The 27,738-nt window shown below is 46.0% G+C and overlaps 1 protein-coding gene across 5 annotated transcripts in view; it reads left to right on the top strand.

Annotated features, from left to right (window-relative positions):
* SLC20A2 (solute carrier family 20 member 2) overlaps positions 1-27,738 on the top strand; it is a 109,286-nt gene that overhangs the window by 34,999 nt on the left and 46,549 nt on the right. For 4 of the 5 annotated variants that reach the window (XM_029226392.1, XM_029226391.1, XM_029226395.1 and 1 more), the window contains one exon: positions 25,951-26,501. In XM_029226392.1, coding sequence (XP_029082225.1) covers positions 26,213-26,501 — 289 coding nt within the window. In that variant the 5' untranslated portion in view covers positions 25,951-26,212. Of the gene's footprint in view, positions 1-825; positions 905-25,950; positions 26,502-27,738 lie in introns of those variants that run through there. The other variant, XM_029226393.1, reaches the window with a different exon arrangement.

Below are 27,738 nucleotides of genomic sequence, written 5' to 3' on the forward strand. Positions count from 1 at the left end.
TTAACTGTCAACGTGAGCTTCAACATGATTTATAGGTGGCCTGTCACCTATAAAGGACAATTTACCAGTTCCAGACAGCCAGGCAGTTAAATACACTTCAACATGCTTCTTGCTAAGGACGATGCCTTTTGCAAATATTTGAGATATTTGTTCTCAGTTGTAATTTATTAGTGAACCTGTATCCTCACAGCGGCTCCTTGGGAGATGCAGAAGACAAAGCCAGAAGGCAAATGAAATTCGTTCATTATATATCAGAAAAAGAGCTTTGACTTACCGCTCTTTGTTGGTAGACTTACTGGTATGTGTCTTTGATGCCTGTTTAATTTCACGTAGTACCACGTCTAATCATGCTGTGTAAATAATCTGACAGAATATCCCTTTACTTGGTTTTTCCTTGTGAAGAGCATACAGCACTGCCACCTTGTTGCCAAAGTTTTGTCTGATTTGAAAGTGCTTAAAAATCAAGTGAACGCCTGCTGTGAAAAAGAGCTTACTCTCTCTCCCTCTGTCAGTACTTGCGAAAACAGGAAAACAGCGTAAAAGGAGATAGCACCATGGGACTGAATTCAATAATTAGCATAATCATGATGCTCCGTATTGTTCCCCAGGGCACGCCCCTTGGCCAGATCTCCCATTAAGAGGACACCGATGTTGTCCCAGTGAATAAATCCCCGCACACATGATGCAGATCAGCGAGTTCCTGCCCGCTGCGCCGGTGCAGTTAATTTTAGCCAGGGTTTGTTCTATGAGTTGTAAAACTGTTTACCCAAGTAGAAGTTAGCAAGCTGAAATGTGACTTCTCCGCCCCATGTGAGAGGCGTCTATTTTAGACTCAGGTTGTGTCGGTGATCCCCAGAGAGCAGTCTTTGAAGAATTGCAGCCCCGATTTTCTTTGAAAGTACTTGTGAGTACTGGGTGAATCTTTCAGATTTCTCTTTGTTCTTTTCTCCTTAAATCTTCCTAATGTTGCTATCATAGTAATTTTTTATCTCTTGGGAAAACTGGGAACTCTGGGGTGGGCACTTTAGAGGCTTCTAAGAATGGTGGCGAAAGGGCTTTCCTTAAATGTATCCTAATGCAAGAAACCTGCCTTACTCGATTTTCCCAAGAGAAAGTATGTGATTCTTACTATTTTTATCTTTGCAAAAGCAATCTGTGGATTGTTATATACTTTATCTGTTCAAATATTTGATTAATGGAATGGTGTGTCATTGAGCTTTATTTTCAATGGTTACCTAACTCTTAGAGGGAAAAAAAATGTTGAAAGTGGATTCCTGTTACACTTACTGTGAGCTACAAGTTTATGTGCAGAAATAATGGGAGTGTCAAATGTAATTTTGTAAAACGTGTAGATGGACAGTTTTTGTTAAAGGACGATTTGGTGCTTAAATCCATATACTCCTAAAGAGAAGCCCTTAAAAAATAAAATGAATTTAGGAGGAAGCTTTTGGAAAGTAATTGAAATTATCTTCTGGAAGAATTCCCTAATCTTAACTGCTTTTAATGTAACAAGTCGCCAGCTTAAATTTGGACTGAAGAAAACTAAAGATTTTAATGTAGAATATTTTCAATTAAGTCTGAATCACCTTGCTTAGTTCAAAGTGTGTTTTAATTCAGAAGACTCTGACTTCATGCCAGACAACTTGCTTATGACACAGAACCTGGCAGGAATTTCTTTATCAATTAATACGTAAATTATCTCCCCCCTGGGAATGTTGATTTTAATGAAACGGTTCTAACGGGGTAGTAGCTGCTCCCAGGCGTTAGGGCTCCATCATCTGTGGGCCCGGAGGAAGGCTTGCCCTCAGATGCCATTTTCCATTTGGAAAGCTGCATTTAAAGACTTCTTTGTTAGTATGTATTGTCTGATTTTAAATCCGAACAACCCAAGGTGCCAACAATGAAAGGAAATGTTTCAGTGGTACATTTAGTAGGAAAAGAATGTAAGACGGGAAAATAGAACTGAGTTCTTGGGCTATTTTTAGAAATAAACTTTTTTTTTTAAAAAACTTAAGTCTTTTTATTGAGTAGAAGAGAAATTTGCCATCCGGATTCATTGTAATTATAACAGAGAAGTCTGTAATGTCATCGTCAGCAGTTAAAGCGACTTTGTTCCAGGAGATTCTTCAGAATATATACTTTTATCCAAAGAGAGTAACTGTTCTTACTGTTGACTGTTAATAAGGCACCATCAGAGTCTCAGTGGAGTGTTTCTAGAGGTATACCGTGGTTGGGTATTAGATCCTTTTCAAGCTATTATTCATCCACTCAACTGTAGTTTAGTCCTGCAAAAAAGAAAAGCTGTTTAAGATTTATCCATGTTTTTAATTTAACAGAAAGAAGTTTCCCAAGGTGTTTTACTACAAGGAAGCGTATGTTCTTTTAGGAGGAGTTACTAAAATGCTCGTAGACACTCTCCGAGTGTTTGCTTTTGTGATTTATGCGCTTTGAGAGAGTGATCTAGGCCAGGAGGTGATGTCAGTGTCAGGGTGGGAATTTCTCCTGTTTGCTGGAGCCTCGATTCTCCTCCTGCGGCTCACCCTGGGGGGGCTGGTAAAGGGACAGTGGTCTCGGTGCCCTCCTGAGAAGAGGCTCTGTTGACTACTTGTGACCTTGGCCGTGACCAATCACAGTGAGCTCAACCTAGAGTCACCAACAGGGGGTCCAGATGCTGAGAAACATGGGCAGCTTTGTGGCCTGTGGAAGGAGCCCGGGACCCGTGGTTTCAGCCGTGTGCCGGGCACACCTGAGCCTCCTGCACTTAACTTTGTGCAGGTGTGACCTCCAGCCCTGTTTAAGCTGCTCTCCCTGGCAGCCCGCCCTTCTGTCCTAGTCCTTTCCCCCTTAAAATAGTTACAGCCCCAGAGGCTCTGACAGAGTAACTCCTGATCGCAGTAGATTTCTTTTACTGTGACCTCATTCCTAGAGAAGAGTCTTCTGCTCTGAAGCTTTGAGGGGTTTTCAGGGAAGTGGAGAGGAACGTTTTCTCTGGCTCCCCTTCATCCACATGCGGTTTTTAATAGGTAACTATGTGGCTAGACTTACATTATCTAACAGGTTGCCTTTTGGTTGGGAGCCTAATGCATGTGCTCAGTGATCACACTTTTAGAATGTTCTTTCAGAAAGAACTCTTGCAGGAATAGGATTTGATACATTGAGTTCCGGATGAAAGGAGCAGTGAGCAGAGGGGTGTCTTCAGCGCTGCCTGTCTTGGGCACAAGTGTATGGTAATAGGATCTGGCCCTCGGCAGGAATGCCGATTGCTTCTGGAAATGCTGGGACGGCTGTTACTATTTAGCATGTATTAAGCACCCCCAGAGCCATACAATGCACAAAGGAAGCATAGTTCCTACTCTCAAAGAGCCCACATGCTCAAATTAGGCGGGACAGAGCCTGGGCTGCGACTTGCACACTGAGTAAACCTGCAGAGCAAGGAATAGAAGGAGGGAAAGGAAGACAAATGGGGAGGGTTGGGGGTCACCCGTGGGCTGCTTTCAGTCCATCTGGGCTTCCGCCTTGTAGGATTCGGGCAGCCGGCAGTGCCACGGGGCCCTGCTTCCCTGTCTCTTCCAGCAGCTGGGGAAGTGATGGAGGTAAGAGGGGGATGGCCCCCAGGGCCTGATCCACAACCGCAGGTCTCTGGGACGATTCCCCACGCAGGGAAGGAGATCAGGAGTTTCACCTGCACCTGGAAAGGGACTGTTTATTAGTCTATAAAGGAGGAAACTTGATACCGCATAAAAGCAATAAAAGTAAGGGGCATCTTTCTCCACAGAGTGACGTCTGGATGGAAACCTGAATTTGGGTTCCCGATTTTCTCTCCCTCTTAAACTGATACACGATTGAACAAGTTACTTCATCCCCAGTCTGGTTGGGGATGTCAAGTCAACAGTTGTGTTAGTTAGAGAAGTGCTTTGAGCTTCTCTGAAGAAAGGCGTTTCGAAGGTCAACTCAGCATTACTGCAGCCTGTAACGGTGTCAGAAGGGCAGGAATCAGAGGGAGCTAACAAGGCAAGCTCGGGTATTGGAGATTAATAAAAGGAGGATGTGGTATGAATCTGTGAGTCATTTTCCCTTTATACTCAACCTCATCCCACCTCTGACTAAGGTTCCGGGTCTAGTTCACGGCTCCACAACTAAAAGGGACTTGGAGAGATCCCAACAGAAAACCTCAAAAATGATTAAAGGGTTGGAAAATGATGCCTATAATAAGATGTTAGGGAACTTCTGTTATTTAGGCTGAAGGGAAAAAAATGGCCAGGGGACTCTTGGATTGTTATTCTAGTATCTGTGTGCCTCTGGACCAGGGGACGATGGCCAACTAGTATCCAGTTCTGTTGAGGATGTAAGGGTTCGGTCCAGTAAGGGTTAAGTTAGAACCGTGGTCCTCAATGTGTGGTCCTAGTACCCTCAGCATCAGTACCACCTGGGAGCTTGTGAGAAATGCACATTCTCAGGCCCCACCCAAGACCTGTTGATTCAGAAACTGTGCAGGTGGGACCCAGCAATCTGGTTTTAGCTAGCCCCCCAAGTGATTGGGATGAAGTTGGAGGACCACTAGATGAGGTACAAAGACGAGTATTACAAAATGGGGAACTTGGGTACTGGAAAATGTAAACGATTTTCCTGAAGTCATCTAAAAATGGGTTTATATTTGTCTGCAGTGTTTTCAATATTCTGTCTGAAGTCAGGAGTTAAATGACCTGTCAAAGCCCCCTCTATCCCTAACTTTGCTCTGGATTTCCTCTGTCACTGAGAGAAGACTAATAATTACCCAGGAGAATTTTGCAATTACTTTTCTGAACTCAGTAGTTAAGACAGTGCCCATTTCAGATGAGGAACAGATGAGATATTGTGATAGAAGCCATATTGTGTTTTATCTCCTGCTTTTGCTCTATCACAGTGTCATTAAATAGACTGTCTGCTCCCCGTGTGACTTCTCAGCAGCCATCTGGGGGCAAGTTTGGGCAGCTGTGAAAATGGGGAGCCCCTTGATGTTGGCCCGTGACCCCTCTGTGCCACAGACTGCTGTGACAGTCCCCATTTCCGGGGGGGCTCTTCCCCATTTCAGAAGAAGCGTGGGGACGGGACAGTGTGATGCCACCCCATCTTCCCAACTCTGTCCCTTCTGCCTGCAGGATGCCATCCCTCGTGCCTGCACAGGGAGTTCCACCTGCCACCTGGAAGCTGGGGACAGGGGGACCTAAATATATTGTGGTAGTGGGTCTCCCTTAGAGCCGGAGGATAGGGACCTGTTTATCCTGTTGTTTTGTATCCGCAGCAGACAACCAACGGGACACCCAGTAGGCACTTAACACAAATACCTAGTGAATTATTCTGTTGCACCGTCCAAGGCCACAGGTGCTCCGCCCTTGCCCATGTAATTAATGATCTCGCATCGGGCAGCTGGCAGTTCTGACCCTCCCCAGTCCAGGTACTTATTCCTAAGAGTCCCTCTCCTCCCCCTCGCAGCCCCCCATTTTGCACATAATAAAAATGCATCTTGGGCTTCCCTGGTGGTGCAGTGGTTGGGAGTCCGCCTGCCGATGCAGGGGACGCGGGTTCGTGCCCCGGTCCGGGAGGATCCCACGTGCCGCGGAGCGGCTGGGCCCGTGAGCCATGGCCGCTGGGCATGCGCGTCCGGAGCCTGTGCTCCGCGACGGGAGAGGCCACAACAGTGAGAGGCCCGCGTACCACAAAAAAAAAAAAAAAAAAATTCATCTTAATTTAGTTGTCTTTGCCCTTTTGTGTATTTTTCCTTTGTACTTTTGCTTGAAGGAGTTGTCTGGGGTTGAAAACAAACTACGGAGAGTGTGTCTGTTACACTTTGTATAGCGTTTAGGACAATCAGAGCCTCCTGTGATCAGAGTGAAGAAAGGGTTCTCTGAGGACATGTTTTGCCAGTGTTGCCTAGAAAGTGTCACACCTGGATCACACGGTTGTCCCCAGAGAGGCCACGTCCCGCCTTAGCCAGGCTCTGAGGCCCTCAGAGCTCAGCACTGAGAACCGGGATAGTGGCATCCTTAGCTTTCATAGCTGTTCTTCGTCACACATTTGCAGAGTATTCAACATTCCTTCAAGTGAGGGCAGCCTGGTGCAGACTTGTTTGCCTTGTCATGGGAGAGGGGGGGTGAAGGTGGCAGGTGAGTATTCCAAGGCTGTCACTGAGTCTTCAGACCTCGTTATGTTGGAAAAACCTGACTTCTCAGACATGAGGCCGCGTGTACTGTCACGTTCTACGTCTGTGTCCATGCACAGAGTATGTGAGACCTGGTCCCTGTGGTGGTTGCACACAGAGAGGACAGGTTTGTCTTAGTGATTCAGAGAGCAGAGACGACTGACTTCTAATGCCCTGGATCAGTCTCTGAATAGAAAATACTGCCTTTAAAACCCCTGAACTCTCAATAACTATATATCCAGTAGAGGAAATCCAAATGGCTGCTTGATTTGGTTCTTCATGGTAGCAGGCAAAAGGCTATTTTCATTTCTGTGCAAAGAGAAATGACAAAATAGTCTTCTTGGGTATTTCGCCCTGGCAAAAGTAATTTTGTTTCTAAAATCAGTCATATCTAGTCCACAGATGTGTCATTAAAAATGAGAGTGGTGGGGCTTCCCTGGTGGCGCAGTGGTTTAAGAGTCTGCCTGCCAGTGCAGGGGACACGGGTTCGAGCCCTGGTCCAGGAAGATCCCACATGCCGCGGAGCAACTAAGCCCGTGCGCCACAACTACTGAGCCTGCGTTCTAGAGCCCACGAGCCACAACTACTGAGCCCACGTGCCACAACTACTGAAGCCTGCGCGCCTAGAACCCGTGCTCCGCAACAAGTGAAGCCACCACAACGAGAAGCCCGTGCACCGCAACGAAGAGTATTCCCTGCTCGCCACAACTAGAGAAAGCCTGTGTGCAGCAACAAAGACCCAACGCAGCCAAAAGTAAATTAATTAATTTAAAAAATTTTTTTAAAAATGAGAGTGGTTTGGGATTAACTTTGTCTCATGGTAGTTGTTGAGTCAAAAAATTTAACTTCTTCGAAAGGAGAGGAAAAAAGAACTCCTTAGCTGGTTATTAGACTACACAAGAATTACCTAATAATTCAATAAAAGATCCCCAGAGACAACCAAAAAAGGTACAGGTTAAATAATTTATGATGTTGCTATATAATGCAACACTCTGTAGCCATTTGAAATGAAGATGTTGGATGTACATGGAGTAAAACTAGCAGGTTACAGAAAACGTGTATCACCTCATTTTTTGAATGGAAGGCATATTTAAAGGGGCTAATGGCTTTAATTCCTGTTTTAAAAGGAAGGCATTTATATGTACATAAAAAAAGAATGCAGTGCACGAAATAAACAATAGTTATCTGTAGGAGATGAGCTCATGCATGATGTTTCTCCCCCTGGCTTTTTGGTTACCTGTATTTTAGACATTTTTTCTTCAACAAGCATATATTACTCATGTAATAATGAAAAACTTTCTTTTCAAAAAGGAACTGTTGTAATTAATTTCTTTTTAATAAATTTATTTATTTATTTATTTTTGGCTGCATTGGGTCTTCGTTGCTGTGCACGGGCTTTCTCCAGTTGCAGCGAGCGTGGGCTGCTCTTCGTTGCGGTGCGTGGGCTTCTCATTGAGGTGGCTTCTCATTGCGGAGCACGGGCTCTAGGCACACGGGCTTCAGTAGTTGTGGCACATGGGCTCAGTACTTGTGGCTCACGGGCTCTAGAGCGCAGGCTCAGTAGTTGTGGTGCATGGGCTTAGTTGCTCCACGGCATGTGGGATCTTCCCGGACCAGGGATCGAACCCGTGTCCCCTGCATTGGCAGGAGGATTCTTAACCACTGTGCCACCAGGGAAGCCCTGTAACTTATTTTTATTTTGACTTCTATATTTTATTTAATTCACCAGTGGCCTCCCAGTGGCTTACATAATTAATGCCTACCCCTGTGGATAAAACCAGTACACCAAAATGTACACAAAAACAATGGTCATTTTGCAGTGGTGGGCTAGGAGCATTGTTCCTTGCCTTACTTTCTCCTTTTCCGTATTTACCAAAATTTTTATATGCATGCATATTATTTTTACAATGGAAAACTGTAAGGCAGAGACTTGAGATCTTGTTTCTTGGGAAGAGGCCCACATAGGCTGATGTGTAGCAGTTACCAGTGAAGGTTGATCCTGTTAATTCTGCAGTGTGAAGGGCATTCGGCAGGGGTCTGCTGTCACTACTGGGTGCTCTGGAGGTTCTGTGAACTCTCACATGAATGTCAAATGGGCCAGGGTCTCAGGTTCAGTGTTATGTGGAGAGCAAAGGCAGGGAGCTGGGGAATCCAGCATATTTTATAAAGTCATTAAAATGGTGTGCCTAGTGTTACGATTACCCACTTAAGTTTTGTCAGGGGCCATCCTTCTGGATCATAGATCCATAGTAGTGGGTGGCAGAACCATATGCTGGGGGCCTCGGGTAGTGTTTCCACAGTACTTAACCGTGTGGTATCTGCGTGTATCTCAGCAGCGTTTACTGAGGTGAGTGATGGCCCTGTAGTCTTAGTTACTTCTGCCACAGGCTGCCAGGATGTCCCTGTGGCCTTAATCAGAGGGCTGATTTGGGGAGGTGTTTTGGTACGGGTGGCCGTTGATTTAAGAAAGTCTTGAGCAGAAGCAGGAGACCTCCCTTTCTACCAGCTTTGTATGGTGAGTCGAGAGGGTAAGTCCTTTTGATGGTTATGTAAAGGGCCTCTCATTTCAGTCTATTCCTAAGCCTCGGCCCAAATGAGTGGATCCATCCCCACATTCACTTGAAGACGGAGGTCTGGACTGAGATTCAGTTGAATCCACTTTCAATAGGACTGATACCTTAAGCTTAATTTAAAGCCAAAGAGCCTTGAGAAACCAGAAGGAATCTAGGATCCTGTACAACCATGTTTTGACCTAGTCTTTGGTTCAGAACCTTTGTTACTCATCAGGAGTGTTTCCTGGAATCCTGAGAACGGAGAAAGCTGGTTTTTCAAGTTTCCTTCCTACTGTTTTTATCCTTACAAGGAGCATTCTTCTCCTCATCCTCTCTTTCCTTTCTTCATCATCTTTGTCTCTTTCTCCTGCACTTACACAGTAGGAATAATCTCGTAATCCTTCTCCACACTCTTGCCTCCCCGAGGAAGTAAAGGCACATCTCCCATGGGTTTATCTTCATTTTCGCTGGGCAGGGGAGGGGAAGAGAGCAGTGGGTGAACCGTTTAACCCAGACAGTCAGATACTCAGTGGATGGAGCCCTGTTCCCAGTGAGGACCGTGGAGGCCACTTACGCACATCCTTGCCACCAAGTGGTTCCAACTTGAGTGAGACACAGAGCTATCCGCACACAGCGAGAGCACAGATGTGTATCAAGATGAATAAGCAGGTGGTCACAGTTTGATTAATAGAAGGCTTTGCCAGTTGAGTGGCACGAAGGAAGAAAGAGAGCATCTTTTTAAAAGGGGTAAAGCAGGGACTTCCCTGGAGGCGCAATGGTTAAAAATCCATCTGCCAATGCAGGGGACACAGGTTCGAGCCCTAGTCTGGGAAGATCCCACATGCCGCAGAACAAGTAAGCCCGTGCGCCACAACTGCTGAAGCCCGTGTGCCTAGAGCCCGTGCTCTGCAACAAGAGAAGCCACCGCAATGAGAAGCCCGCGCACCGCAACGAAGAGTAGCTCCCGCTTGCCGCAACTAGAGAAAGCCTGCGTGCGGCAACGAAGACCCAACACAGCCAAAAATAAATAAATGAATTTATAAAAAAAAATAAAAGGGATAAAGCAGATAAAAGTATTTCGTGAAACTACAGGCTACATTAGAAAAGGCAGGAAACTGGTGGCTGTCGAGGGAAAGGGTGGCTTTTGTAAGAGCAAGAGAATGAATCTTGGCTTAAAAATTTGGACTGAGTTTCTTCCTTTTTGTTTTTTTGTTTGTTCATTCCCTTTTTGTTTTGTTTGTTTTTGCCTTTACTCTGAAGATTAAAAGCAAAAATGAGAGTAGTGAGGTGGTTGGGAGTTATAAATGAGCTCATCTACTGTCGTAAAGGTTTAAAAAAAAAAAGAGGAATTGCTTTCAACTTGACCTGAAATTAAAGTGGCGGCTGGTGTGGGAAGAGAGGCTCGCTGAGTTGTTCTGTCACTGTGTGCCTCAGCCTGCTGTGCAGACTTGAGGATCCCTGGGGACCCGGCAGGCAATGCGTCCAGCCTCACGCCCCGTCTGTCAGGCCTGATTTTTGCCATCCCTACTTTTGTATACATTCGCTTGATTTTTCCTGGATCTTTAAGTCTTAGTGTCTTCAGGCTCTGTGGGCCTTGTCAGTAACAATTAAGGAAATCCAGAATTTTTACTTGAAGAAAAATGACGATGCCTAATCCAGAAGAGACTTCTTTGGTCAGGTATAAAAGCTTGACCTTATCATACTAACTATTAAGCATTAGAAGGATATGGTTTTTTAAGTTTAGTTTGTATTGTGTTCTGAGAAGAAATGACCCCCAGTAGGCAATAGTATAATAAGAAAGATATTGTTTTCTGTCTCCCTATTAAATATTAAGTACTGAACTTTTAAGAACCCAAGTGATCACATTGGATTCAGCTGTGTAAGAGCGGTACAGGTGTCGAGGTATCTTTTCTTAAAAGGCAAATCCAGTCACTTAAAAATTTATATACAGTAATGTTCACTTTTTCTGGTGTACAGTGGTATGCGGTTTTACACATGCTCAGGTTTTTATGGCCACCAGCACAGCCAGGATACATAATAATTCCAGCTCCTGTGCAGCTCCTTTATATTCAGACCTTCCCACCGTCCCTTGCTCTCTGAACTGTGAAAGTAGTCTCTAAGCCCCAAACGTCATGGTAGAGGATGAAAATCTAACTAGCTAAGGGGACTTAAGCACAACCTTTGACCAGTTAAGTGTCTTATGCTGTCCCATGGGTGATCCCTAGCAAGCCAGACTAAAGTATATAAAAGAGAGAAATATCTGAGCAGAGACATCAACGGCTGTACCCTGTAGGGAAAGTAGACTTACACAGAATCAGTCCAGCCAAGTAAACAAACAAACAGATAACCTCTGGTGGGGAGGGAGTAACCAGTAACCAGAGTTGCTACAATATATTATCTAAAATGTCCATTTTTCAACAGAAAATTATGGGACATGTTAGAGAAACTGGGCAGTAGAGACTGCTTTTGGAGGGGCCCAGTTACTGAACTTAGCAGACAAAGACTTCAAAGAAGCTATTATTTTATTTTCTTAGTTCAAAAACTAAAAGAAACCATTCTTAAAGAATTAAAGGAAGGTGTGGGAGCAGTGACTCATCGCATAGATAGAGACTATCCTTAAAGAGATAGAAATGATAAGAAAAAAAAAGAACCAAATGTAGATACTACACCAAAAGCAAAAGCAGCAAAAGTAAGGACAGATAAACTGGACGACCTCAAAATTAAAAGCTTCTGCACATCAAAAGACACGATCAGTAGAGTGAAAAGCCAGCCAACAGAATGGGAGAAAGCATTTGTAAATCATGCATCTGATAAAGGGTTATTATCCAAAATACAAATGTGTAAAAAACTCCTACAACAACAGCAAAAAACAACCTGGTTCAAAAATGGGCAAAGGACTTAAATAGACATTTCTCCAAAGAAGATTTACAGATGGCCAGCAAGCACATGAAAAGATGCCCAACATCACTAATCATTAGGGAAATGAAAAGCAAAATCACAGTGAGACATATCACCTCACACCCCTATTAAAAAACAAAATAAAATAGAAAATAATGTGTTGGTGAGCGTGTGGAGAAATTGGAACCTTTGTGCACTGCTGGGGGGAATGTACAGTGGCGCAGCTGGGGTACAAAATAGTACGGCAGTTCCTCAAAAAATTAAAACCAGAATCGCCCTACGACCCAGCAATCCCACTTCTGGGTGTATACCCGAAAGAACTGAAAGCAGGGACCTGAAGAGGTATTTGTACACCCATTTTAATAGCATTATTCACAATAGCCAAGAGGTAGAAGCAACCTAGAGGTCTATCAGCAGATGAATGGATAAACAAAATGTGGTCTATACATACAATGGACTATTACTCAGCCTAAAACATCGAAGGAAATTCTGACACATACTACAACATGGGTGCACTTTGAAGACATTATGCTAAGTGAAATGAAGACAGTCACAAAAAGACAGTACTGTATGATGTCACTCATATGATAGAGTAGTCAAGTTCATAGAGACAGAAGGTAAAATGGTGGTTGCCAGGGAGAATGGAAGATTATTGTTTAATGGGCATAGAGTTTCCGTTTGAGATTAAAAGTTCTGTAGATGGATGATTGGGATGTTTGCACAATAATGTGAATGTACTTAATGTCACTGAACTATACACTTAAAAATGGTTAAATGGTAAATTTTATGTTTATTTTAACCACAATTAAAACACTTTTTTAAAGTGGAAAAGTACAGTAACCAAAATGAAAAACTCATTAGGGGGCTGCACCGTGGATTTGAGTTGTCAGAAGAAGGAATCAGCAAACTTGAAGATAGAATGACAGAGATTATCTGGTCTGAGGAACTGAAAGAGAGAAGAATGAAGAAAAATGAACAGAACCTCAGAAAAAGATAGCCCACTGTTAAGTGTCACAAGGGGAATACCAGAAGTAGAAGAGAGAGAAAGGGGCAGAAAAAACACTCGAAGAAGTCATGGCTGACAACTTCCCCAAGCTGATGAAAAACACTAACCTACACACCCGAAATGCTTAACAAACGCCAACGAGGATAAACACAAAGAGATCCACACCCAGACATATTATAGTCAAAATTTTGAAAGTGAGAAAATCGGAAAGCAGCAAGGGAGAAGTGACTTGGGGAGTATGAGGGAAGCCCACCAAGACTACAGCTGACGTCTCATCAGGAACAGTGGAGGCCCGCAGGCAGTGAGAAGACGTGTGAAAGTGCCGAGAGAGTCCTGCATCCTGCAGAGCTGTCTTTCAAAATAAAAGCATTCCCAAGTAAATGAAAACTGAGAGAATCCCCTCCTAGCAGATCTGCCTTACAAGAAATGCTAAAAGAAGTTCATTAGGCTGAAAGGAAGTGACACAAGACAGCAATCTGAATCCACACACTAACTCCAGTAAAGGTAATTAAGTAGGTAATGATAAAAGACAGTATAATTACATATTTTTCTTCTCTTAACTGATTTAAAACATCACTAAAGAGTAGCTTATATCTGGTTGCTTTCTGGTTGTTTTAAGAAAGCTCTTTATGTTCATATCAAAGCATCCTCCCCAGCTCTAAGTTTTCTGAAGGAAAAATTGAGGCAAAGGGAGCTAGTGACTTGCCCAAGAAAGTTTATCTTAATCATGCATAAGGAATGAAGTGCCGGGAGCATTCTCAGAATTGGGAAATAATTTTCAAAGAAATCTTATAAACTGTCTTATCTCTCTTATATTTTTTAACTTCTGTCTCCGTGGTTCTTTGAAGGTGATATCAAGTAAATGCTTATGGTTTCTTAATTTAGTAACAAGACTTTAATTTCATAGCCTCAGAGATATGAAGAACTGCTAAATTTTCACCTGACTTACCAACCAGATGAACAATCTATGGACTTATTGCCTTGTTTAGGCTGCTTACACTGTATTTTGCACTTCCTGGTGGAATTGATGCCTTCTGGTGAGGCACTTCAGAGCCTTGAACAGACTTTGCTACATCACAAAAAGTCCGACTAAATCATTTTAATAGTTATCTGTCCTCTCTTGCTTCTGCTGCCTAAGAACTATTGCTTAAGAACCTCTGGAATGAGAACAAGAAATATGGGGCTATAAGTTGGGCATGGAGAATACTTAAGCTAATAATCTTCATCTATCAACTCTTCTATTTATACTAATGTTCCATTAATAGAAATAATACGTAGTGGTATCAGGAATCAATGTTTTTGTGTCATTCACATTTTTATTGAGCTTCCATTATACTTGGAACAGAATTAGCAAATAAATATGTAAGAACCAAGATATCTATTTATATACATAGTTCCATTTTAAACTGTGGCTGAAGGGAAAGTATTTCCCTAATATAGTTCCTGGAATTTAGCCAAGCAGCCCAACACTTCAGGGCACAGAACTGGAACAAGTGATCCTAGGTTTGCCAGTTGATAGAAGGGATGTTAAGTGATTTGCTCGTGAAATCGCATCTATTTTTGGTTATGAGTGAAGAAAATATTTACCTAGAATATTTGGAGGGAATCTGTCTATAGTGCCTACAGAAAGGGAAAAACGTTCAGGAGCCACTTCTGTCTTGGAGTGGGGGAAAATGTGTAAAGCTCAGCTATTCTAGTCCCTGGCTTTCAAGCAGTATTGCACCTAAAACACTCTGCAAGATGGTAATAATCTATTTTTCAAATCTTCACTGCAAGTAATTCCACATTTCCAGTGGGAGCTTATTGCAGTGTGTGGCAACCCATTCAGTTACAAAGTTTTTTCCTTCTGAGCGTAGTTTTTCTTACTACAATGAAAGACTTTTTTTTTTTTAATTGGGGTATAATTGCTTTACAGTGTTGTGTTAGTTTCTGCTGTATAACAAAGTGAATCATCTCTATGTATACCTATATCCTCTCCTTCTTGGACCTCCCTCCCATCCCCTAGCCCCCATCCCACCGCTCTCGGTCGTCACAGAGCACTGAGCTGAGCTCCCTGTGCTATACAGCAGATTCCCACTAGCTATCTATTTTACTTACACATGGTAGTGTATTTATGTCAAACCTAATCTCCTAATTCGTCTCACCCTCCCCTTCCCCCTCTGTGTTCACATGTCCATTCTCTACGTCTTCGTCTCTATTCCTGCCCTGCAAATGGGTTCGTCTGTACCATTTTTCTAGGTTCCACGCGTATGCATTAATATACGATACTTGCTTTTCTCTTTCTGGTTTACTTCACTCTGCATGACAGACTCTAGGTCCATCCACGTGTCTACAAATGACCCAATTTCGTTCCTTCTTATGACTGAGTAATATTCCATTGTATGTATGTGCCACATCTTGTTTATCTATTCGCCTGTCGTTGGAAAGAGTGTTTGCTGTATCTCCAACTGGGTAAAGAGTGGCTGATAATGTATTTCCTTTTGGTAACCTTTTCGTGGAATCACTGAATTATCCGTTTAAAATGGAAATAATAGGTAGGGGCTCTGTTGCTCTAACCCACCACTCAGTCATTCAGATCCCATTTGAACACCTCCAGGAAACTAACACTTATGCCTCCTGAGGCCGTCTTTCCGTTTCTAAGAAATATTTTTCATGTAAGTCATGTAGGACCTCCTAAATCTTCCCTTCTTCTGGCCAAATCATCCTAACTCCTTTAACTTTTAATTCATTTGAATTAATTTTGCTTTTATTTCTTCATCCTTTAAAAACTATTTTTACTGACTAGGTTTAGACAGTGCCTTCCCAGGGAGCAAAAGGCTGTGTGGAAAACATCTGAATAACACACACGCTTTATGAGCCAACAAGAAATTTAAATGTCAGAATGACAAAAATGCAGGAGGGAGAGTGAATATATCCGGAATGGGGCCTGGTACAGAAGAGCTGAGCCCACAGGCTCTGCAGTGGAAACTGTAGCCAGAGGACCAAAATAAGTTTGTTCATGTTCCATAAATTCATGAAGGCCGTTGACTGCACTGCTCAGGAGAGGGTCAGAAATTTCCACTCCCTCTCCCCACAGGACAATCCTGTGGTTCATAGTTCCAGGCTAAACTGCCTCTTCCCGGCCCTGTGGTCTCTGGATGATGTAAAATAATGGAGCTGGACAGCACTTGAGACATCAGCTGACCCTGAAAACGTTCCAGGGTGCAGGCTCTGCAGCCTTCTTGGTAGCCCGCTCTCTTTATCACCCTCTGCTCTTTCCCCATGGTCTCTGCCTCCCACCCCCGGCTGAGGCCAGGACCTCAAGGTATCCCACCCCCCGGGGTCAGGAGTAGTGTCATTGAGAAAGCCCGATGCATGTCAGCCAGGGGCATCACTTCTGCTGCCTTCACACAGGTTTCGTTTGAGCGCCGCCTACACAGTAAGTGGGTAATCACAACCTGTACTCTCAGGACAGTCACATCTTCAGAAGGACCAAAATTGGAATAGATAACTTCTAAAAGTCCCTTCAGTTCGAATGTTTTATGCTTCTCTAATTCTGTGAACCAAGATAGGCTAAAAGAGTTAATCATAGGTTGTTTCTTGTAAACATTAACCTCAACTACTGTGAAGTACTTGGACCATCAGGAAATTGTTGTATTCTTTGGGTTAAGTTCAGTCCTGATGGCCAAAACCTCCGGAGGAGCATGAGAAGGATGAAGAAAGAATCCAGAGAAAGAGCAAGTGTGACCGAGGAGGAACCTTTAGACTCCTGCACATCGAGGCCCCAAACCATGCAGAGACCTATTCACCGAGGGCTCAGACACCAGAATGAAGGGACAGCCTTGAAAGTGAAAAACGAAGATAAGATAAATGAAGAGAACAGAAGACGTATTTTGCATCTTAAGTTGTGGGTCGTAAGGAAGAAAGAATTGTCTGAGAGGCCTAGGCTGAAAAGAGACAGATTCATATGAAATTCATTTTCTTTACTGGGAAAAACTGAGCATATTTAGGTTGTACATGCCTAACTTTAAACAAAAAGTACTTTGTAGTGTTTGAAGGTTTGTTTTTTAATTGATGAAAGCAGTAATTGCTCATTGTAAACAGTTTTCATAATATCAAAAAATGTAAAGAACACCTAGAGAGAGTCGCTCTTATTGGGGCCTGTTTCTTTAGTCCCTTAGCCCCCGGTGCATCCTTTTTTTTTTTTTTTTTTTTTTGCGGTACGCGGGCCTCTCACCGCTGTGGCCTCTCCCGTTGCGGAGCACAGGCTCCGGACGCACAGGCTCAGCGGCCATGGCTCACGGGCCCAGCCACTCCGCGGCACGTGGGATCCTCCTGGACCGGGGCACGAACCCGTGTCCCCTGCATCGGCAGGCAGACTCTCAACCACTGCGCCACCAGGGAAGCCCCCAGTGCATTCTTAAACATGGTTGAAATATGGCCCAGGCCATTTTGTTTACGGATTTTTCACTTAGGATTATTACTATGTTCCGATGTCATGTAAAACTCTCAAGTTACACCATTTTAGTGACTACATAATATTTCATCTTTAGAAGTCACCCGTGTTTCTGCAGCCATTCTTCTGTCCGGGGACAGTTAGGTGGTTTTCTCTTTTTCATGATCATTATAAATGACCCTGTTAATAAACATCTTTGTACATGAGTATTTATTCACATTTTAAATTATTTACTTGTCTTCTTGAACTTTTGAGACTGATGTCATAAAGAACACCCCTTCCCTACCTGAGTCCTCCTCCTTCAAGGTAGAGGACCGGGATGGCCCTGCCTCTGGCCCAGCCTGGCAAGCATACAAGCACCATTCCTCATATGAAAATAAACACCGTTGCTCGGAACTGTGTAAATCATTTCTGACTGTACTTTTGGGAGATGACATTACTGGACTGATTGTCGAGTTTGGTATTGGAGTTGCAAACAAGGTGACACTTTTATTATCTCATGCTCTCATCTACTGTAACTGACCTCCTGGAAGCTTTGGTACATGAGATGTCCACAAGTTCAGATTTAAAGTACCTGCAGTCTGTGGCCCTCCACAGAAGTGATTTTCAGCTGAAATGCTTATATTTGCCCTAACCTTGAATGCTCTCGAAGGGTACCTCTTTTTGGGTCCTATGGAACTAATGGAGACTTACCTCCACGGGAAGGCCGGCTGTTCTCTTCTCTGTGGAAGCACTAAGTGCCCATCTTGAAGGGCGGTCAGTAGGCTCTCCCAGCAGCAGGCCTTCCTCTCTCGTCTCTGGCCTCGGAAAAGCTGTGTGTGAGTCCCTTTCTGTGGGCCTTTCCCTGTGCAGTGCAGCGTCCTCCTCTGATCTGGTGTGCTCTTTGCTTCTCGACACCATTGTTTGGAGCAAGGGTGACAGCCTGCCCCTGACCCCTGGCTCCATTGGTTGCACTGGCTGGTTTTACTGTGTCTGAGTGGAATGTTCCTTCTTTCCTCAGGTAAGGGAGTGGTTCTTTCTTTCTGTTTTTAACTATTTAATAACTTTTATACCTTATCCTAGGGGACTTGGGGGTTGGGGGGACCGTGTGGCAGTACAGGAAGGGAAAATATCAAAGATGACCCTGTCGTTTTCCTTCTTTTTTTCCTCAGCTCTGTTGAGATATAGTTGACAAATAAAATGGTAAGATACTACCATTTAAATGTTACAATTTAAAGTGTCGGGCTTCCCTGGTGGCGCAGTGGTTGGGAGTCCGCCTGCCGATGCAGGGGACACGGGTTCGTGCCCCGGTCCGGGAAGATCCCACATGCCGCGGAGCGGCTGGGCCTGTGAGCCATGGCCGCTGAGCCTGCGCGTCCGGAGCCTGTGCTCCGCAACGGGAGAGGCCGCAACAGTGAGAGGCCCGCGTACCGCAAAAAAAATAATAATAATAAAAAAATAAAGTGTACGCTGTGATGATTTGATATGTATTTGTACATTTACATTGCGAAAGGATTCTTGTCATCTCGTCAATTAGTGCATCCATCACCTCACCTCTTTATATATTCCAGTGTTATTTTCTTATCAGCTTGATTGAGGCATAATTTACATACAGTCAAGCCCACCAGTTGTAAGTGTACAGTTCCATGAGTTTTGACACACATGCATAGTAGTATAACCACCACCATACTCGAGAGAGAACAGAAAGTTTCCTGTGTAGACGTGTGTTTCCATTTCTCTTGGGTAAATACACCTCAGAACGGGACTGCTGGCTTGTATGCTGTATTGTATAAGAAACCACCAAATTGTTTTCCAAAGTGGCTTTACCATTTTGTGTGGATTTTTTTCTCTTAGTACCTTTTAGGGTTCTTTTTTCTCTACCTCTTCGCCTCCCTCCACCCCTCAAAGAAGTTCCTGCACCTTAGAGTGTATGTCAGTCTTCAAGCAAAGACAAGGCCAGAGTCGGTACATCGAGGAAGAAGAGCCGCACTGGAGGGAGACGGGGGCATACGAGTGAGAAAGATCCTTCTAGAAGGATTTGGGAACCTTACTCTGTTACAATTCCTGTGACTACAGTGATACCATAACTTCAAGTTGCTTGAGGCTACCCGCAACTTACAAAACACTTTGCATGCGTTAGATTTGCTATTCCTGTCCCCCTTTGCAGGTGGTGAGACAGGACTTACCCACGGCCACGTTGCTAGTTAGTAGCAGCGCCAGGCTTGGGCTTCAGGTTTCCTGACCATTGCCCAGGGCTTTATCTGCCAGTAACGGCAGGTCGCCACGTGTGGATCCCTGGTGCTGAGCTGGGGGCCTTCACCCACCACCATGCTGTGTGCCGTTCTTCCCACTTTTCAGATGAGGCGTTGATATGACTTGCCCAGGGCTGTGGAGCCAGGAGGAGGCTGGAGTGGCATGGACCCGGGGCCCTGACTGGTCCTGTGCTCTTTCCCCTTCTCTGGGCAGGAGAAACAAATGCTCTTTTCTAACAGCAGAGAGAAAAGGAGGAGGCGAAGGACACACAGGGCTGGGCAGGGGCCGCATCTGTTGGCCGACGTCCAGGCCACTTCTGTTCCAGTTTGCGTTGTTCCCTTTTTTTTTTTTTTTTTTAATTTATTTGGTTGCACTGGGTCTTAGCTGCAGCAGGCGGGCTCCTTAGTTGCGGCGTGCCTGCAGGATCCAGTTCCCCGACCAGGGATGGAACCCGGGCCCCCTGGATTGGGAGCGCGGAGGCTTAGCCACTGCGCCACCAGGGAAGTCCCGCGTCGTTCGCTTTGCATGTCGTACGTCATTGTTTCCAGGCTCTGTGTCCGTGCTCAGTCCCCAGCGAGGACACCTGCTTCTCCTGCCCCTGTTATCTGCATCCTCTGCCTCCAAACCCCTGTTCCAGGTGGCGCCTGACCTCTGGCTGCGTTGTCACCTTGCCTTCTGACGTCGTTTTCTCCCTCTTCTCCCCTCCTCGTCCCCTCTGCCCGTCCCCCCGCCTCTGCCGTCATCAGAACAGCATCCACCTGCCTTTCTCCAGGCACCTCTGCTCCCAAGGCCGCTCCGCTTATCTGTGAATACGCTGTTTAAAGGGGGCAGAGGCCAGTTTCAGACCCATTCTAGTAATGTTTCCATTTTTTATCATTCGTGTGAAAATATGAAACTCAGCGTTTTCTACCCTAAATATACTATTACTTTTTAAACTGTCTTTTTAACATTTAAGCGTTTGCAGTCGATGTTTCTGTGAGCTATTCAAGAATGATGTTGTAGGCAGAAGCTAACACACCATTGTGGAGCAGTTGTGCCCCAATGAAGATGTTAAAAAAAAAAAAAAAAAAGAATGATGTTGTTAATAGAAACTCCTTATGACAAGATCTACATCCTGAATGGTGAAAGAAAAATGTTTCTGCTGTGCTGTTCTCCACAAGTCATAAGATTCCAAAAGTGAATCTTCCGTTTTATTTAAATATTACCAGGAAAAGCTAGTAGTTTCTTTGTCTTACTAGTCAGGCTCACCCACATGTAGCAGAGGGTTACTGGATTTTACATCGTGCCCCTGAAGAGATATTTCGACTTAAGTGTCAGAATTCAAGATCCAGCCCCGGTTTCCGGGAGAGCAGGTGGTACATTTTCAGAGGGTGTGTGTGAAGCACTTGGGCCTCAGGGGAGGTGTTGGAAAATAACTTCAGAGCCCCAGGTTCTCTGCATGGGGGACCTGGCTCTTTCTTGTCATCTGTCAAAGGGAGGGCCTGGCCTGGGTGTGGCCCACGAGTGTCAGGGAAAAGAGCCGCGCTGCCCAGAAGCAGCACAGTGGATGCTCTCCTCGTATCTGCTTTAGAGTGTATCAAGCTGGAGGATGTAAGCAGCTATTAACTATGACTCAGCTCATGTCAGTAAATGAGATTAAGCCTCATCAAGTAGGACCTTGCCCTACTTACACTGTTTCCTAGCAGACCCAGGAAATAAGACATTTTATAGATGTATTGAATTCCTTCTGCATCATAGGGACAGGAGAAGGACTGCGAAGTTATTGGGTGAAATGTAAGGGCAGCTCGGTAAGCATCCTTCAGGATGAGAGGTGTTCTTTAAAAAGCTGAGTTTGAAATTGGCACATGAATTGATGAAAATAGGTGTGTGCTTGGGGAAGAAGCCAAAAGTCATCTTTGGGATTCTTTTCTGCGTGGGTCTGAGCTCCTGAACAGGCCACAGTCTGCCACCGACCTGGTTGTCTGGGGCTGGTAGCCGGACTGGGGAGATGGTTAGACCCCAGGCTGGGGGGAGGGGTGTGCAGGGCGGAGGGGGGCTGGAGCAGCACCTTTGCTGGAAGGGTCAGGGGTCTCCTCGGGTGTCACCTTTGGCAGCGTTTCAGAGCAGGACCCTCCCACCCAAGCTCCTCTGTGCACAAATGTCTATTAAGTGCTACAACTCAGCAACATTGCTGTTTTTAAACAGCGTACAAACGTGACTAGAAATATCCTGAGAACGTTTGTTTTCACCCTTCCTTTAACATTCCTGTTTCTAGGGTGGAGAAGAGGGTGTTAGGGAGAGTTGAGGCGGATGCTCGTGGAAGAAGAGAATCTATAAGCCTCAGCTCAGGAGCCCTGAGGAGGGCTCATTCAGAGCTGAAGGCCTAGACACGAGGGCAGGAGAGCCGAGCCGAGCAGCTTGTTCAGAAGCCTCTGAGGAAAGACAGGATCTTGTGAACAGGACGCGTTTCGGACACAGCTTATGAGACCCTCAGTACCTCCTGCGATAAGTCAAACAGTTGAAGGGCTCTGTTCTTCCAGTGCAAGAGGTTGATGGCATCTGAAAATTGACGACTATCTCGTAACGTTCAGTCCTGTGAATCCCGACCATGTAGGGGCTTTCACACTCGGGGAAGGAGAGGGAAAGAGGAAGCTTGTTCCAACCTCCCCCCACCTCGTCCTGACCTTTTTCAGAAAAGCCCTCCTAGGAGAGTTAGAAGGAACAAGGCATTTGCTGGAGGTTCCAAACAGCACTGCCCCTTGTTGAGAACCACTGCTGAGGACAAGAAGAGGCATTTCCAAGTGATGCTTCCACACCTCAGACTCCTCTGTCTCCAGCTGCAGGATTCCCGTGAACTCACATGTGTTGACTCTTTCCATCTTTAACTTGGTGTGAGGTAGGGATCTCACTTTTTTCTTCCTTCCAGATAGTTAGCAGCTAGCACGTTGTCCCAGCATCATTTATTGAATAAGTCAGATTTCCCCACTGATGTGATCACCTCCCTTCAAAATCCTACTTTCAGACACCAGCACTCCCCGACGGCGTCCTGGTCGGGCCTCAGCCGCTCTGAATTTGGGCCGTGTTCTTGGCAAACTTCCACTGTGGCCTCCTGCACAGTGGTCCTCTGGCCCGCTGAGGGCTCGGTTTCAGCGGCGTTGCTATCTTTTTCCATAGAGCAGATTGTGTGGTTATTTAAGCTCTGTATTTTGCTCACATTTGATAAAAATCAATGGAGAAAGTCAGGGTGTTGGTACTTGCAATAAGAAACTGGCCGGGTAAATATCATGCAAGATAGCAATCATCTGGGCTCAGAAAAGAGGCAAAACCATTTCTCCTCGACCAGCTGCTTTTGCACTTCAGCTGGTTGGCTGAGGGTTTGAGTGTGAAGGAGAAAACATAGACACAGTTGTGGAGATAAGTTATCTAAGGTCATCTAAGTAGGAGAGGGAATCCCTGCTCTGAAATGGTGCCAGGGGGACCATAAAGACAATGAGAAGCCTCACTCCAAGCAAAGCTGGGCTGAGGGCATCGCTGCTGAGCTGCCTTCACCCCTGTGTGTGCCGTGTCCAGCCACGAGCTGTGCTCAGACACCGTCCTGCCACTGACAAACAAAACCAAGTACAGTGCAGAAGGGAAAACACACCCTGCTCAGTGACTTTTCAGCCCAGCTCCACAGGTAGGCGCCAGCTCTCCTCTCTCCGCCGCTGTTGACAAGCCAACGCCATGGTTGGCTTCTTTGCATCACTTCTCTTCCCCTGTCACCACCCCTGCCCTGGGCCCAGGACACCCCATCTGCGCCAAGCAGGGGCCTCGTAGGCAGTCTCCCCACATCCACCCCGGCCTCCATCCTGTTCTCTCTTCCCACTGTGGCCAGGGGGCCTCCCAGAAGGAGGGTCTGAGCATGACAGCACCCTTTCAGCGCCCCCTGTTGTTAGTCGGTGACCACAGTCTTTAATATGGTCCAGCTCAGCTTCCACCGTGGGCCCCTCACCCCGGCTGCCACCGGTCCCCTCCCCTCGTCCCGCTCCTTCCCAGCTGGGAACCGCCTGGAATGCCTCCCCCAGTCGCAGGTTGACCCCCCCCCCCCCGTCCTTAGATGGCAGGGGACCCTCTCCTGCCCGCGCAGACCAGGCCTTGCCCCCATCGTGCGCTCGTGATGCTGCACGTGCGCGAGAGCCTCCTGCTTCCGTAGCATCGGCTGCAGCTGATGGTCTGACGTGTGTGTGTCAATGAGCATCTGTTTCCCTCCCTGGATGGGAGCTCCGCACGTGCCGGACCCCGTCCCTCATCACTCAGCGTCTTCCCCGTGACGGGCAGGCGGGGCCTGCAGTAAATATCTGTTGGGCATTGTCCTTGTTGGCCCTCTGGGCCGCCTAACCTGACAGATGAACTTTCATCTAGAATTTTCTTATATTTTAAGATAGATGATATTGGTCCAGAATGGTTTAATTTTGTATTTTCATTTATAGAACGTTGTCTCTTGCCTTTAGAGGGGTCTTTTCCCGTGTCTCCGTTGGGCCCAGAATCTCCAGAATTGCGTGGACCACGAAGCTTAGAAAGTGAGAAGGTGGTCAGGGCACATTTTTTATTTCATCGTGTGCCTTGTAGCATTGCCTACCCTGCCCTCCCAGCACGTGTACTCACCACATTTTAGTGAATTATATTTTTTAAAAAGATGGTTCTCAATATACGTTTATTGATTTGTTTTTTATGTATTATTTTAATTTGAAAAGCACATCACCATGGTATACAGTTTTTGGAGGAAAGGAAAAAATGATCTCTGACACTGCTTCTTAAGCTTAACCACTGTTACAATTTTAGTGATTACCTTTTGGTCTTTTATATGCCTTTTAACGTTGCCACAATCACAGGTACATAAATTTTATGTCCTGCTTTTTTCCCTCTAAATAACCTTAATGTTGATTGATCATTATGTTGTGTATGACGTGGTGTATGAGCCTGTTTTATTCAGTTCAGTTAGCATTTATGGGCACCATTCCCGATGCCTAGAACCGCTCAAAGGAACTACACAGATGTGGTACTTTGACTATATAATAATAGAACACCACCGTTCTGAGGCTTTTAGTGACCTTTTTACTTCACATATGTATTAATTCTGTGATGTCACATCTTCATCCCAGGAGGAAGCCTATGCAAGAGTTATTTCATTTGTTTAATAGCTTCTTTCTTCACTTATTCAACAACTTGATTAGGGCTTACCCCGTGCCAGGCGCTAGTCTGTGTGCTGGAGACACAGCAAAGTCCTTGCGTCCCGTGAGGGGCCGGACAGGAGTGAGTGAGTGAATGAATGAATGAGGTGGTCAGTAGAAAAGACAAAAGGTCAGGTGAGAGGGAGGGATAATGGCATGGGGGGTGCTCTTCGACAGGGTCAGGGAGGGCTGCTCTGGTGACATCTGGGCAGAGAAGGACTTGGAGCAGGTGATGAGCTGTGCAGCCATCAGACAGGCTGTTTCTGGCAGAGGGACCAGAAGGTACAAAGGGCCTGAGGAGAGCGAGCCAGTGAGGGGAGGGGGTGGGCAGGGGCTGAGGTCAGTGAGCCCGGGAGGGGTTGGGGGGGGCGGCCCGAGGAGGTCAGGCGGGGAGCCCGAGGAGGTCTGGTCGGGGAGCCTGAGGAGATCTGGTGGGGAGGCCTGAAGAGATCTGGGGGGGAGCCCCGAGAAGACCTGGTGGGGAGCCCCGAGATCTGGTGGGGGAGGAGCCCGATGAGATCTGGTCGGGGAGCACCGAGATCTGGTGGGGGATGAGCCCGAGGAGATCTGGTGGGGGAGCCCGAGGAGATCTGGTGGGGGGCCCGAGGAGATCTGGTGGGGGAGCCCCGAGGAGATCTGGTGGGGGACCCCCGAGGAGATCTGGTGGGGGACCCCCGAGGAGATCTCGTGGAGGAGCCCGAGGAGATCTGGTGGGGGGCCCGAGGAGATCTGGTGGGGGAGCCCTGAGATCTGGGGGGGAGCCCCGAGGACATCTGCTGGGGGAGCCCCACGGAGATCTGGGAGGGCCTCCCAGGCCATGGTCAGGCCTCTGACTGTTCCCCGAGCAAGGTGGGAAACAGGGCGTAGTGACCTGCTCTGCTTCTTGCTCTGACAGGGTCGCTTCGCTCCAGCTTCCCTGTCCCCCGGGAGCCCCTTCAGTTCCCACCCTGTCACCTTTTGAAGGAGTCACTTCGTGTCTGACCCGGGCCTGCCGAGCTCAGGGTGTGCAAATGGTCAGGTAGACAGTTGCCACACCCCACGGTGTCACAGCCACATCGGGTCATCCTGCTCCAAGAAATTAGGTGCGGTCCACGTATTTGAAAAACTCGGTAACTCTGAATTTCTCGTTTCCTTATCTTTTGCTCATCCAAGGCAATTTTTTCTTTCTAAAATAAAGACCACATATATTTTTCAAATTGCATAAAAATGTATCCTATTAAGACTTCCTATCTGTGATCATAAAGCAGCTTCACCCTGTGACGTTCTAGAATCAGCTTTTCTGGGGGTGGTCTGGGCAGTTAGCCTGATTATAATCTTCCTTGCGTTGCTTTATGGTCAGATCTGCCACATGCCAGCGTGAGATCCTATCAGCAGTTTCCAAACATTTCTTTCTGAAAGAACAAACTGTTGTCACCGGTTCCTCAGGATAGTTGATCTCTTTTGTCTTCTTCCTGTTACAGGGGGAGATCTCACAGCTTCCCCAGACTGGGAAGGAAAATATGGAATGTGTTTTACCGCTGACTGAACACAACCCAATGAACTGTCCTGACAGTAGTTTGAAAACCAGCAGCTAGCAGTTTGTGCAGCTCCAGCATCATCCGGCACTTTCCAGAGCAGACTCACTGTTCACGAGAACTCTCGGCCTGACGACGTTTGAACCTCAAGCTCAGCAGCTTTCAAATACTTCTGCAAAAGAAGAGTACCCGGAACCCCCTTTCCAAAATGGCCGCAGATGAGTATCTGTGGATGGTCATCTTGGGTTTTTTCATAGCTTTTATCTTGGCATTTTCCGTGGGTGCCAATGATGTTGCCAATTCGTTTGGTACCGCCGTGGGCTCGGGCGTGGTGACCCTGAGGCAGGCCTGCATCCTGGCTTCAATCTTTGAAACCACCGGTTCGGTGTTACTGGGGGCCAAAGTCGGAGAGACCATCCGGAAAGGCATCATTGACGTGAACCTGTACAACCACACTGTGGAGACGCTCATGGCCGGGGAGGTCAGTGCCATGGTCGGTAAGTAGCCTCGTCTTTCCACCTGTGGGAATGTGTCCACTGACCCATTTCTCATTTGTCATATCCATAAATGAGATTTTTGTTTTAACTTTTCAAAAACTGGTTTGATGGTTCTTTTTTATTTTTACCGAAGTCCAGTTGATTTACGATGTTGTGTTAGTTTCAGGTGTACAGCAAAGTGATTCAGCCATATATGTATGTATGTATACTTTTGCAGATTTCTCATTTACTCTACCTTATTTGTGCTCTCTGTGTTTTAATTCAGTTATGATTTTGGTCAGTGTTCGAATATCAAGCAACCATTTCTTCCCTTGAATGTATGGCAGACTTGCTTGTCCAAATAGATTTTGGTTAAGTCAGTGCTTTTCATAAAGTCCAGAAAAAGATATTTGTAGCATAGCTCTTTGTCATTTTAAAGCTGCTTGAAAGTTATTAAAGAAAGAACACGTCTAAATGAATGTGTTTGAGAGGTTTACTTAGGTTTATTTATAAACCTTGAAGATTCATTTCTATTTTTTCATAGATTTTCCATCAGTTAGGAAGTAATGTTTTGAAAACGTGGTTGCCCCAAAACAGTATTTATTAGCTTAACTTCTGTATTCTCCGTTGAAGTTTTAAAGCAGTTACCAATTGACTCTTAAGTGACTGTGTTTTCAAGAAACTCTGGTCTTCTCTGTCATTTGTCTTCCTTTTGTTAGTGTTTGTTTGGACTTTCTGATTCCACCCCTGGGAGCTCCATCTAGTATGCTTGTTTTTTTGTTTGTTTTTTTTTTTGTTTGTTTGTTTTTGTGGTACGCGGGCCTCTCACTGTTGTGGAGCACAGGCTCGGGACGCTCAGGTTCAGCGGCCATAGCTCACGGGCCCAGCCGCTCCACGGCATGTGCGATCCTCCCGGACCGGGGCACGAACCAGTGTCCCCTGCATCGGCAGGCGGACTCTCAACCACTGCGCCACCAGGGGAGCCCCCACTGCGCCACCAGGGAAGCCCTAGTACGCTTGTTTTGTTTTCCACTGGAAGATCACTTGTATGTCACCTGTTTGCAGTCGGACCTTTTATTGGTGGTGTGGACCTTTTATTGGTGGTGTCGGGCGTGTGGTTCCTCCCCTGCCCGAGGCGACTCCACACTGGCAGCACCGTGGGCGCTGCCCTCGCTGAGCTGGAAGATTCGGGCAGCAGGGCCTTAGGTGCAGCCGACAAGCTCCTCCTCTGCTTGCCTCTAGGTCGAGGTGATGCACA

Source organism: Monodon monoceros, unplaced genomic scaffold (genome assembly GCF_005190385.1).
Source record: "Monodon monoceros isolate NGI ecotype Baffin Bay Population unplaced genomic scaffold, NGI_Narwhal_1 Super_Scaffold_17, whole genome shotgun sequence".
NCBI classification, from domain to species: domain Eukaryota; kingdom Metazoa; phylum Chordata; class Mammalia; order Artiodactyla; family Monodontidae; genus Monodon; species Monodon monoceros.